This window comes from Centrocercus urophasianus, unplaced genomic scaffold (genome assembly GCF_019232065.1).
Source record: "Centrocercus urophasianus isolate 14NV4802_14NV808 unplaced genomic scaffold, USGS_Curo_1.0 seq_34, whole genome shotgun sequence".
Taxonomy (NCBI): Eukaryota; Metazoa; Chordata; class Aves; order Galliformes; family Phasianidae; genus Centrocercus; species Centrocercus urophasianus.
The window spans coordinates 4,507,931-4,519,597 of NW_024884911.1; the positions used below are offsets into that span (position 1 = coordinate 4,507,931).

The 11,667-nt window shown below is 54.5% G+C and overlaps 1 protein-coding gene across 1 annotated transcript; it reads right to left on the reverse strand.

Annotated features, from left to right (window-relative positions):
• Positions 1-2,429: 2,429 nt before the first annotated feature.
• FAM78A (family with sequence similarity 78 member A) lies at positions 2,430-11,649 on the reverse strand. The gene is made up of 2 exons (XM_042831008.1): positions 10,604-11,649; positions 2,430-5,877 (listed from the first exon to the last, which is right to left on the reverse strand). The coding sequence occupies exons 1-2, from the start codon at positions 10,864-10,866 to the stop codon at positions 5,349-5,351; spliced, it is 792 nt and encodes a 263-aa protein (XP_042686942.1). The 5' UTR covers positions 10,867-11,649; the 3' UTR covers positions 2,430-5,348.
• Positions 11,650-11,667: the final 18 nt, after the last annotated feature.

Sequence of the window (11,667 nt, forward strand, 5' to 3'; positions counted from 1 at the left end):
AAGCCAACCCCTGCCCTTGGGGAATGGGTGCTGCTCCTGGTTTCCATAGCAGCTGCTGGAGGAGCTGAGCAGCACTGGAAGGCTGATCGTGACCGTGAGCCTACAGGAACAAAATGTAGCAAAGTCAACTTCCCAAAGCCTGCATTTTTACCAGATGACTCGAGGGCTTGCAGAGCGTGCGCCCTGCTCGGCTGCTGGCTGCCAGGAACGGCTGCAGGCTGTTGGCTGTGCTGGGAGCATGTGGCCTGTGCCCAGCATGTGGACAGATGTCCACCAAAGAACAAAGCTATGACAAATCAGCTCCCAGCCTGGCAGGGCTGGTGAGGAAACCGATGACCAAGTGTGGGCCTGGAGCCCTTATTTGTTACTTCTGTTGTCCGTGCTGGTTGGTCTTCAGAGGTGATAACAACTGTTGGAAGGCTTAGCATTACCATTCTGTCCCTTCATTATTTTTTTTTCTTGCCCATTTCAGTGACAGAGGAGGTGGTGAGGCTGGGTCAGGTGCTTTTCTGGTGCTGCTCTGTGCCTGTAAGTGACAGCCCATCTCCTGTCACCCCATACGTGTCCCCACCAGGGCAGCCCCATGGGCTGCAGTGACATTTTGTTCATCCCGTCTTAGTTTTCATCGTGCTGTCCTTGTGCGTTGCTTTCAGCATTTCATACAAGGAAAAATAACCCTGCCAGAGGCTCAGGCATGGCAGCCCTTGGTAGTGCTGAAGGAGTTTCTGTTCTTCAGTGTCACACTGAGCCCCAGGGGCTGGGTTAGAGGCAGCTTGGGGGCAATCAGTGGCCCTCAGTGGCCTGAAATGAGCCCTTCCTTCCTCCAGGAGCAAAACTGGGGCTGGGCTCTGTGAGGATGCCTTCCTTCAGCACAGGTGCCAGTGGTTTGCTCCATATTGCCTCATGCTCAGTTCTCTCCCATACGTTGCTGCAGGATAAGCATTCCAAATGCAGGATATGCATTCCAAAGCCCTCTGCAACCCTGGGATGCCTCACAGCCCACTGTGGCTCTCCTGCTGGCACTCCTTGTGCACCCAGAAGGGTGCTGGGGTCACTGGGGCCGTGTGTGAGAGAATCCCAGTGCAAACTGTTGGAGGAGCTCTGTGCACGTGGCACAGTGTGGGTTTTCAGCTGGTTTTTCAAGGTTCTTCAATTCATGTCAATATGTTGCTCAAAGGAACTCGCTTTAAAGGTTGAAAACACAGAGGAATGAAATTTGGTGTTAGCAGCTGCTGCATCTGAGCAGCTTACAGAGATGTGAGATAGAGAGAGAGGAAAAGAGACCTGATTTGTACCAGCAGAGGGAAATCCCCTGCCAAAAGCCCTGAGCAGGGGCAAGGTGAGCAGAATATTGCTGCAAAGCAAGGAGCCGCTGCTGCCTTCTGCTTCACAGGGAGGGTAGCAAATCTTGAAGCCATGCAGGAGAACCTTGGGAAGGCAAAGTGTGGTTTGTGGGCTCAGCAGGCGCAAGGTGCTGGCAGCACTGCCCATCCCTGCTCCATTATGGACTGTTGGTGTGACCTGGTGCTCCCAGGCTGTCACAGCAGCGCTGCACTGCCTGCTGTCCCCTCTCCCCCTCCTTCCTCCCAGACTGGGATGTCTAAATTTAGCCTCCTATCAACAAATGAGGCTGGAGAGTTTCCACTGAAATGAATCCTGTTCTGAACCTGTCCTCTCCATCCCTGCGAATTCCTTCCCACATGCACGCCCTGCTCGCCCTCCCCTGCTGTGTTCCCACCCATTGCACTGCTGTGCGCTGCTGCATCTCCCTGAGCAGAGCACGGTGCTGTTTGCATTGCATGCCTGCACGCAGGTTGGGGCGAAGGGAGCAGGAACCCAACAACAGCATAGAAAAGGCTGAGCAAAGGTTGGCTGCCGCCTTCAGAGGGATCCCCCCAGGTGCAGTATTTATGGCTGCAGCCTTTTGCTACCCGAGCAAACGGCATCAGGGAGCAGAGCTGCAGAAGTTGGGCTGCCGTGTGCTCCCATCGCTGCTCTGTCCTCCCGTCACACGGCCTGCTCATGAAAAATGCAGGATGCTGGCTGGTATTTTTAACCAGAAACCTCCTCGCTCTGTCTGATGCGGAGTCAGAGCTGCAATGGGGAGAAAAAGCTCCCTGCTCACCACGAGTGCATTGCAGCCGAGGTGGGGAACTGCTCTACTGAAACCAGCCAACACCCAAACGACTCCAGGCCAGGCGGGTTTGAAAACTTCATTTTATTTTTCCGTCTGTTATAAAAGCAGGGTTTTGTTTTTACATCGCCATGAGTGTCCAGACTTGGTACATCGTGGTTTTGTTTTCACAGTATCTCTGCAAGACCAAGGACAAGTCTTATTGCTGTGCCTCACCCCTCGCCTTCCCAGGGCCGTGCAGAATGAATGGGCCAATCCACCTCCCCTTCCCCCCCCCCCACCCGCACTGCTCTGAGTCTGGGTTTGCTCTGCTGGGCTCCTGACCCTGGTGCTGCTGGCATTGGCGAGGCAGCGCGGTGCTCCATCCCCTTCCCAGGGCATCCTTTCTAGTTTTGCTGCAGAATGCTGCCAGAGCAGCAGCTTGCTTTCCTGGATGGATGCCCTGGGTCCCCATCCCACTCCCCAGCTGTCACCCAGCGGTGCCGGCAGCACCCACCCCTTCCAGCCACCCTTCCTTTCAGATACAGCCCATCTGTCCTCGTCAGTTTCGCAATGAAGCAGCATTGGAAAAACATCGTTTGTAACCACAAAGCATGGAATCTCACCAGAGGCAGCAGCACTTTCTATGCTGGGTGTGGTGGTGCGGATGGAGGTGGAGGGAGGCATGGTCCGAACTAGGCACGGGATAAAGGCATTCTTTGGGGAGGGAGAGGTCCATGCAAAGCTGACCCGAAGTGAAGGTTGGATTTTATATTTGCTGCTCAGCTGGGTCCATTCAGTGCAACGGGGCAACTTAGCCAGGAGGTCGGTATGGAATTGCGTGGGTGCATCCAGTCCACCAGGTAGAGGGAGAAGGAAACAGATGTACTCGATGTGCTGGGAGAAACTGAGTCCAACACGAAGCGAAGTGGAAAAGGACAAAGGTGTTCCCTGAATGTGATTTTTTTGGTGACTGAGAATAAATCTTTCCTTGGAATTCCTTTGTGCAGGTAATTAAGACAACTGGGCCCCGTTTGTTCGACCCATGCTGACATCAGTGAGAACTGTAAGTACTCAGCACCTGGAGACAAAGTGAATACCAGACATAAATACCCCTTCTGCTCCCCCCCGCCCGTCTGCCTGGAGCAGCAGCAGAGGTGCGTGCAAGTGTTACCAGCAATCGCCCACAGCTCCCGTTTTGTCCTCTTCTGCATGTATTGCCTAGGAGAAAAGACAGCCAAGTCCTGAGAGCTGTGCCTGTGGAGCTGTAGTTGGGATCCGAATCCGTGTAAGAAAATGGAATTCAATAGAGAGTGACTGTGCAAGTCAAAGCCTCCCTAGCTTCGTCCTTTATCGTCCCAGAGCCTAGATGTAGGCAACCTTTGGCTGATGGGTTTGAGGTTGATCCAGTCCAGTTGTTTGCAAGCTGCTTGTGATGTCAGACTGCCTACCTGTAGGGTCTCCCATCGGAGGGGGAGAGCAGCTCTGCAGCACAGGGAGGAGGGCACCCTGCTGGGGGGGCACGCTGCAGGGACCCCACGTCCATGTTTGCTGGTTTGAGGCGGCTGTGGGGCGTGCTTTCCCCACGCAGGGGAGATGCTGAACCTGTTGCCATAATAGATGGCGCGGCTTTGGAGAAGCGAAGGAGGAGAAATTCTTGTTGTGTGGGAGGAGGAGGTGGCAATAGCAGCGAATGGTGCTCCCCCATGGGAGAACCTTCTGAGCAGCGAGCGTAGGACCGAGACCTGCTCGGACCAGCTCCGCAGGGCCGGGAGCATCTGCAGTTGGGCTCTGCTCAGCCCCAGCTCTGGAGGCGTGTTGTGAATAAGAGGAAGAAACGTTATCTCACAGAAAGCGCTGCCACAGGCGCCCCCTCCCCCCTAAGAGCAACCTTCCCGCACCCCCTTCCTCTGCAGAAGCACAGCTGCTATCTCTGAAGCCATCTGGATGAGGTTCTTGCTGAAACCCAGGTTTTGGCTCCTGCTCCAAATGCACTTTCTTGACTGGAGGATCTACACCCGAGATGTGGGTCTTCCCTGCTTCCCGCCCCGTGCAGGATCCTTGGCTACGTAACCAAACGGGCACGGTCTCACCCCGGTCCTGGAAGTTGTGTAGATCATGAGGTCATTGGGAAGAAAAATACCTACGAACCCCAACGTGATTCGTTACCGTAGGAAGAAGAGTTTTTCGAAGCTTTTGTCTCTAGTGTTTGCTAGGAACGGCCGTTCCTGAACTGTGGATATTGCTGGGTAGACGCAGTGGATGGATCTGCCCTCGCTTACACCCGTGTGTCTCGATGCCTCCGCACACAGTGGTGACCCCGAGGCTGCAGCTGCTGGCTCTGCCCATCAGAGCATCCCGTGGTACAACGCCGAGAAGGGCAAATGGGCTGAGCTCGATTCCTCCTGCCGAGCGGGGAGACGGCGGCGGAGCTCCATCCGACAGCAGTTTATTTGCATTGCTTTGAAACCGAGATGATTTCCGAGCTTCCTCAATTGAAAACCAGGAAGGTTTTTCTTTTGATGGTGCTTCTTCCAATCCCGTGCCCTTTTCGTTTGCCTGTGACGCGCTGACCATCTCCTCCTCGCTCCGAAGCTCTTTTCCCACAAGCTCTGTAGAAAGGACATTCTGCCCGGTGGTGTTTTTGTTGTTGTTGTTGTTGTTTTCAGACGTAGCTTTAAGGCAAAAGTTTGGCAATGCAAAGCAAAGTCTACATAAGGCCGCATGACTTGGATTTGCAACTCAGAACCTTACAGCTTAAAAAAGAAAAATCCTTATCTTAAATAGTTGACTTGTTGCCCCAGGAACTTCTGTTCTCAACCAAAAAGGAGAAGGAAAAAAAAAAAAATCCAACAACAAAAGACTCTTAAAATCCCAAATAAAATGCTCTTATTGTCGTGGGCAGTCTGGGCAAGCTAATGAGACTGAAGTTCAAACAGGAACTGAAAGAGGGAAGAGAACAAAAAAAGCAATACTGGTAGACATCAGTGTTCATTCCTTCCCTTAGGAATCCAGTGGTGAGACAGACCCCGGCCCGAGGTCTCCTCTGTAGCTTTAGCACAGTGAAATCCGTCCCAATGGGAGAAGGTAGAATGGTTGCATTTGTTGAATGACTAAAAAGTGCATTTTTGATTTCGCTCAGATTATACGTGTTTATTCTAACACCTACGTGATTGTTTCGCTTTGTTTCCAGTTACGTTTTCTCCCTTTCAGTGCCGGGACGCCAGGTTTGTTACTATCGGTGCTTGGGAGGTATCACCACGAGCGGCGCTCCGTCCTTTGGCCTCCACATGAGTACCTGAGCATCGTTGGCATTGGGTTTGACAAGGGCACTGGGTGGTATTGGCTCATTCTTGCTGAGGACCTGGGGCTGCTCCTGAGCCGAGGGCTCCTGCAGCTTGGCACGCTGCCCCAGGGGTCTGCTGGGGTTCACCTCTATGCCCAGCCTCATCCTCCATTTGATAGTCTGCAAGGTCACCATCTCGTTGGTGGCCGTGTTGGTGGCCACCAGCCAGGTGGTGAAGCTTTGATCCCGGTGGATGCTCGTCAGCTTGGCCACGTTGCTCTCGCTGACGGGCACTGCCCACGTCACGCTCGGGTAGAAGTTGTCGTTCATGCTGATGTTGAACTTGGACTCCTTCTTTGTGGGACCCACGATGGTGCAGGTTTCTGTCGTGTTTCCGTACCAGGGATAGTTCACTCCGTCCGAGTCGCTGATGGCCTGGATTTTACCCTCCAGTAGATCTGGAAGCTCCCAACTTGACCTGCAAAACCAACAAATTACAGATAACACGTTAATGAATTTGTTTAGAAACACGCAGGACTTCAAGGAAGGAGAGGAAAGAGTTGGGAATGCACTCCTGTTCGGCTCTTATTGGGTTTTATCGCTCTCATGCAGGAATCACAGAGTCACAAAGGTTGGAGAAGACCTCTAGGATCCCCAACCCCAGCTCACCACACCGTGCCCACCGACACATCCCTCAGTGCCACATCTTCACAGGGCTGGAACACCTGCAGTGATGGTGAGCCCACCATCCCCTGGGCAGCTGTGCCAGTGCAGCACTGCTCTTTCAGATAAGTTTTTCCTAACATCCAACCTGAAAGAAGACCTTTTCTATGCCACTCATAACAATGAGGACCCTTTCCAGGACTCGGTTTGCCCACAGAGCTGCCTCCCACCCCCCACAGGCTCCCATTTCCCCTCGCTGCTCTGATGCTGTGCCCATGCTTGCAGTCATGCCCTTTCATTCTGGCCAAGCTGCGGTCCCTCCCCGCTGACTGCATGATGCTGGCAGTGTAACCCATCTCTCTACAGCCCAGGAAGGACCCGGTTCAAAGGCCAGGATGATGTTACAGTAATCAGAGAAACAGAGGTCAGCAGGGTGGTAACGCCGCCCCATCCCTGCGCCGGTGGCACTGCGCCCTGCGCCAGCCTGATGGAAAGGTCAGCCAAGAAGGCAGAGCAGCCCTCTGCCATCCCACAGCGCCAGCACACAGGAGCTCCTGGGGTGCTTGGGGACACGTTGCTCCTCTCCCATGGCTGGGACTGATGTAACCATCTCACAAGGCTGATTGCTAATTAGTTAACGACCGTGAAGCGCCAACGTGTTTGTAATCACCGGCTCATTCAGCACTGCACTACACACGTCTGGCAGTCGCTGCCTGATTCCCCATGGGGTCACTTAATAGATGGTTTTCGTGGGTACCTGAACAAATCTGCAGGTGCAGGATGGGATCTGGGGTCAGAACCACAGCGCTGGGCTGCGTGGCTGTGGATGTGCGGATATGGGATGCGGCATCGGCTGCTGCAGCCTTCTGCTCCCTGCAGCCAGCAGGCAGAGGGAGTCCTTTCCCTGGAAGTCAGCGTGAACCTGCAGCAGCCAGAAGGACCCCCAGCAGCCCTGCTACAGCCAGGGATGCTCGCTCATTTCCCCTCCAACCCAGAGCCATCCCAAGGGATGCACACCGGAGGACACGGCTCAGCAGGCTGCTCCCTGCAGCCCTGAAGCATGCAGGAGGTTGAATTCAGGCTCTCCCTCCCTTTCAGCAGTGGTTTTAGGGTTGCTGTCCAGGTGCCTGGTTCTCATTATGACTGCAGCCCAGGGCTGAGATGTGACGATGTCCAGAAGGGTCACAGCTGTGACATGAAGGTCACAAGGAGCCTGTGTGGCTGGGGAGGTGCCAGGCTGGGCTGTGAAGAGCAGAGGCTGCAGTGGTTGCTGCTGTTGGCTGCCCTGCTGCCAGCACACCTCCTGTCTGCGCTCAGTAATGCGGCAGTGGTGCTGGAAAGAATGCAATGGAACGATCTTCAGCTGCATCAGCACCTTTCTGGGATGGTGTCGAGCCAAGCGAAGGCCAGAAAGTGCCCAGTAAACACTTTGCTGACAACAGCAGGAAAGGCACCATCCTCTCTGTTTCACAGGCCTGCTGTGGCTGTCGGCTCCAACACCGCTACGTTCTGGGCTGTAATTCTGTCACTCCTGCTGCTCCGAAACCTTCAGTCAGAATGAGCATCACCAGAGACCAAACCCCTCACAACAAACATCCTCGTGCTACCAGGAGAGGCACTCTGCCCAGCAGCAGCAGCCCTGGGATAACCCTTATAAATCAGCCACGGCGTTCCGTAAGAGCACCAAAGGCTTTTCCTCCAGCCCTGCGCATGTGGGAGAATTACTCTCACCACAGAGAGGTGCCCACTAACGTGCAGTGATGGCACGGCGCTGCCCGGCTGTCCCAGTGATTCTCAGGGCAGGAAATCTACCTGCAGCTCCTTGAGATTTGCAGCTGGTCCCATTCAAACCGCATTATTTCTCGCTCTGTTTTGCATACCACCATCTGCGCTGCTCCTTGCATGTCTCCATGGAGATGAAGAAGCAGGACTGGGCGATGCTGGTTCTGCTGGAGCTGGGTCCTGCAGGTCAGAACCCCACGGCCCAGCACTGAGGATGCCACGTGGCACAGCAGCATCCTGCCCTGGTGCTTGGAGTGAGCCTTGCCTGGTGACAGCAGCACTGGGGTAAAGGGGGGGGGAGGGTTCCCCAAATCTGCATGCAGAGAGGTGACAGAGTTTCCGTTTCCTCCTGCCCAGGCTGTTGTGCTCCTGGCAGTGTGAGCCACCAGCAAAATAACCCCAGCATTTACGTGTGGTTGAAGCTTTAGTTATTTTTCTCTCCATACGCCTAAAAACACTTTTATCTGGCCAAAAAATCATCGGTTTCACTTTAAAAGCGCGTGTCAAACTGATGCCCTCTGCATCCAACACCCGTGCACTGAGCCTGATGCACAGCTCCATCTGCTCGGCTGTTCCTCACTGCTCTGTCCCAGCACTGGGGGCTGCTGGAAGCGCTGCTGTTGGGGTTGGCCCAACCTCATTTGGAGTCCTGGGTTTGCTGCCACCACAGAGATGAAGGAAAAAAAAAAAAAAGAAGAGAAAAATGGTTGTTCCAGTGGTGTCCCTTCGTGGAAAGCTGGGATGAATGGCACAAAGCAATGCAGCTCCATAGAGGTCGGGGTATTACAATGGCTGACAGCCACAAGGAGGGCAAAAATCTTCCAGAGTGTGTTCTAATGGCATGAAGCAGCCTTTCAGCCCCTATTTAGGGCTGTCAGATGGTGGCACACCATCCTGGTTACACTGCTCCTCTGTATCAGCCCAATGAGCCTCCCAGGGAAACGACTCTCTGCTTCCCTGGCTTTCTGGATAATGGCTCTCCCACACATCTGCAGCTCTTCATTCTGACTGCCTGCTCACAGCAAACTTTTGCCCGCAGCTCTCAAAGCAACGCATCCTGGGGAGACTGCACCACATCCTGCTTTACCAACGGGGGAACTCGGGGGCAGAGCAGTCAGACAGCTCGGGGGGGGTGTGGGGTGAGCAGCAGAGGCACGTTGGTCCCCTGCCTGCTCCTCCTGCTGTGGCGGATGTGAGCTGCACTTGGGGACATCCCCACGTCCCCCTGCAGCTGCTCACTAAAGGCTGCTGGTTCCTATGTGAGAATTACACCTGCAAATCCCCACGGCCTGGAATTGGGGATGTCTGAGCAACAAATTGTCCTTGCTATAGAAGGGTTTGAAGCTAAAAAGCCCACAGCTTTCAGGCCTGCTGTAAGTACTTCTAAAATCAAGATAAGCTCAGCTGCTCTCTTCCTGCTGCCAGCGTTGGCCAGGTGCTGCAGTTTGCACCTCCAGGCGCTTACTGTGTGAGCAGAGAGGACGTGAGGACAGGAGTCTGTCCCTCAGGGCTGCTCCTTGGTGCGCCCTTCCCCGTGCTCTGCGTCTCCCTGCATGCATTTGCTCATGTCTGAGCTGCCCAACCCGTGCCTGCAGCTGGGCAGGAATGGAGGGCTGCGGATGCTCAGGCCTCCAGGAGGGCACTGCGCTGTGTCCGAATTTCTCCTCTCCAGCCCTACCTTCCCACTCTCTCCCTCAACCCTCCCCACGCAGGCCAAGCCAGCATCACCCCCCCAGCCCCCCAGGATCATCAGAGGGGCAGCAGCTCTCACCCCTCCATCCTCCCTCCGTGCTCCCAGAGCCGAGCAGCGCCCGCAGCCCCCGCTGCACCCAGCTCTGCTCTCCAAGCTCAGGCACTGCAGGGTTGCGCTGCCGGCACCATGAGTTGCAGAATTGCAGCTCCATGCAGGCACGCAGAGCTGCTGCCGGCTGCACTGTGGGCCAAAGCCTGCAACGAGCAGAGCGCCGGCTGAGGCTGCGGGGGGGCTGACTGCTCACAGCAGGGAGGTGACATTTCCATTTGACTCATTCTTGTCTCACTGTGACTGTCTGACCGCTAACACGGGGCTTTTGGAGTGCAAACAGCCCCTATGTTCCTCCCACCTCCCGTACATATAAAGGCTTATTCCCACTCCTACAGATATGTATGCCTATTCCCACTCTTCCAATTACCCCAAACGAAGAAGCCAATGTCTTTGTTTTTTAACCCTGCCCCAAGGTGATGTAGTGTTACCCCCTGGCTAAACCCATCTCAGGGCTGCCTGCAGCCAAGAGCACTCCAAGCAGCTTCCCCTACGCCATCCCGCCATCCCCGTGCCCCCGGTGCACTGGTAGCAACACTGCAGCACAGCAGCAGGGGGCTGGGAGCAGCCACAAGTGTCAGCCTCAGGGCTGCCCCGGGGTGCCTCAATGCGCAGTGTGCGATGGGGGGATGCAGGGGGCTGCCCTTTGCAGGAGGGCTGGCTCCGGGGCTTGGCTCTCTGGTGCTGCTCCTGGTTCGCCAGCAGCACGTTTTTCTGAGCGTGTTCCCATCAGAAAGACAAGGACACCCACTGCTTTAAAAGCTGCAGGCACCAGCTCGCTCGCTATTTCAAAGCATAGGAGAAAGTCCTGCTAAGTTTCACAGAAGCCAGCTTCTAGCATCAACCCAACCGTGCCGTTGGCTCATCCCAGCCAGGCCGTGGCTCTTCCCCTTCACCTCACAAATGCCCACACACACACACACACACAGCGCGCTCTGGAACGACTTCTATGACTTACATTCCCTGGTCCCCGTAGTGATTGTAGAATTCCATGTGGCTGCACGCCTGGATCCAGCCCACGATCCACGTCTCCTTCTTGGGGATGGGGGGCACCAACACCTGCGCCGAGGCGCGGAAGTGCGGGGTGCGGTAACGCAGGACCACGCTGGAGGACTCGTCGATGCTGGTGGGGATGGGATCGATGGAGGCTTTGACTTCAATCACCGAAATACTTTCCCGGAAAACTTTGGATTTGCAGCTAATGCTCTGAATACAGCCCATGGCATACCCCGAATACAGTCCGACGCAGCTCCTCGGGTACTCCAGCAATCCTGGGGAATATTAGGCATTGAAATTATCGGGTGCGAGATCAATTACAGATCTTCTCGGTGCGTAACCTCACAAGTGGTATCCATAGGATAGAGAATTCATCGCGCAGAGCCTTGACGTGGTGCCTTCATGTGGTGCCCGTCCTACAAACGCCGCTCCTGCCCGGAGGTTCGCTGCGCTCCACGAGCCAAAGGGCCTTGCAAATTGTTCCCCTTTTAATGACCCTTTAAATCTCTCGCTCGGTCTTTAGGTTAGAAAAAAAAAAAAAAGTCTCTCGAGTTCAATAAATCCCGGTGCTGCTTCAGCTGATATATTTAGTCCTTCCTTTGCTCAGATGCGGTCTGTCATTCCCCGTCAGGCGTGGGGCCGGCCGGCATTTCCCTTTATTCTTTGGATGAAAAGCAGAATGTTGATAGACACATCTATATAAATAATGAAATAGTTTGGAGCCCCAGCTTGTCACAACCGGTGTGGATTTCCACTTCCTGACTCGCAGTTGTTCACAACTTCCTTTCGCACAAAATTACAATAATAACAGAAAGAAGCGAAAAAAAAAAAATATATATATATATATATATTATAATAATAAATAAATAACCCGGCACCAAACCTCAAACCCGACGGGTGGAGAAAAAGCGACAAAGTGCGTTTTGGAGCTTCCTCCGCCGTCTGGTTGGCTGTTTTTTCCTCGTTAGAAATAGCCGGAGCGCTCCGTGCCGGGGGGCTGCGCGGAGGGCAGCGGCACAACTCAAC

Coding starts and splice junctions, on each gene's coding strand:
- FAM78A (XM_042831008.1), bottom strand. CDS start 10,866: ATGGGCTGTATTCAGAGCATTAGCTGCAAATCCAAAGTTTTCCGGGAA. Junction 5,878..10,603: donor CACTACGGGGACCAGGGAAT/GTAAGTCATAGA, acceptor TTGGTTTTGCAG/GTCAAGTTGGGAGCTTCCAG.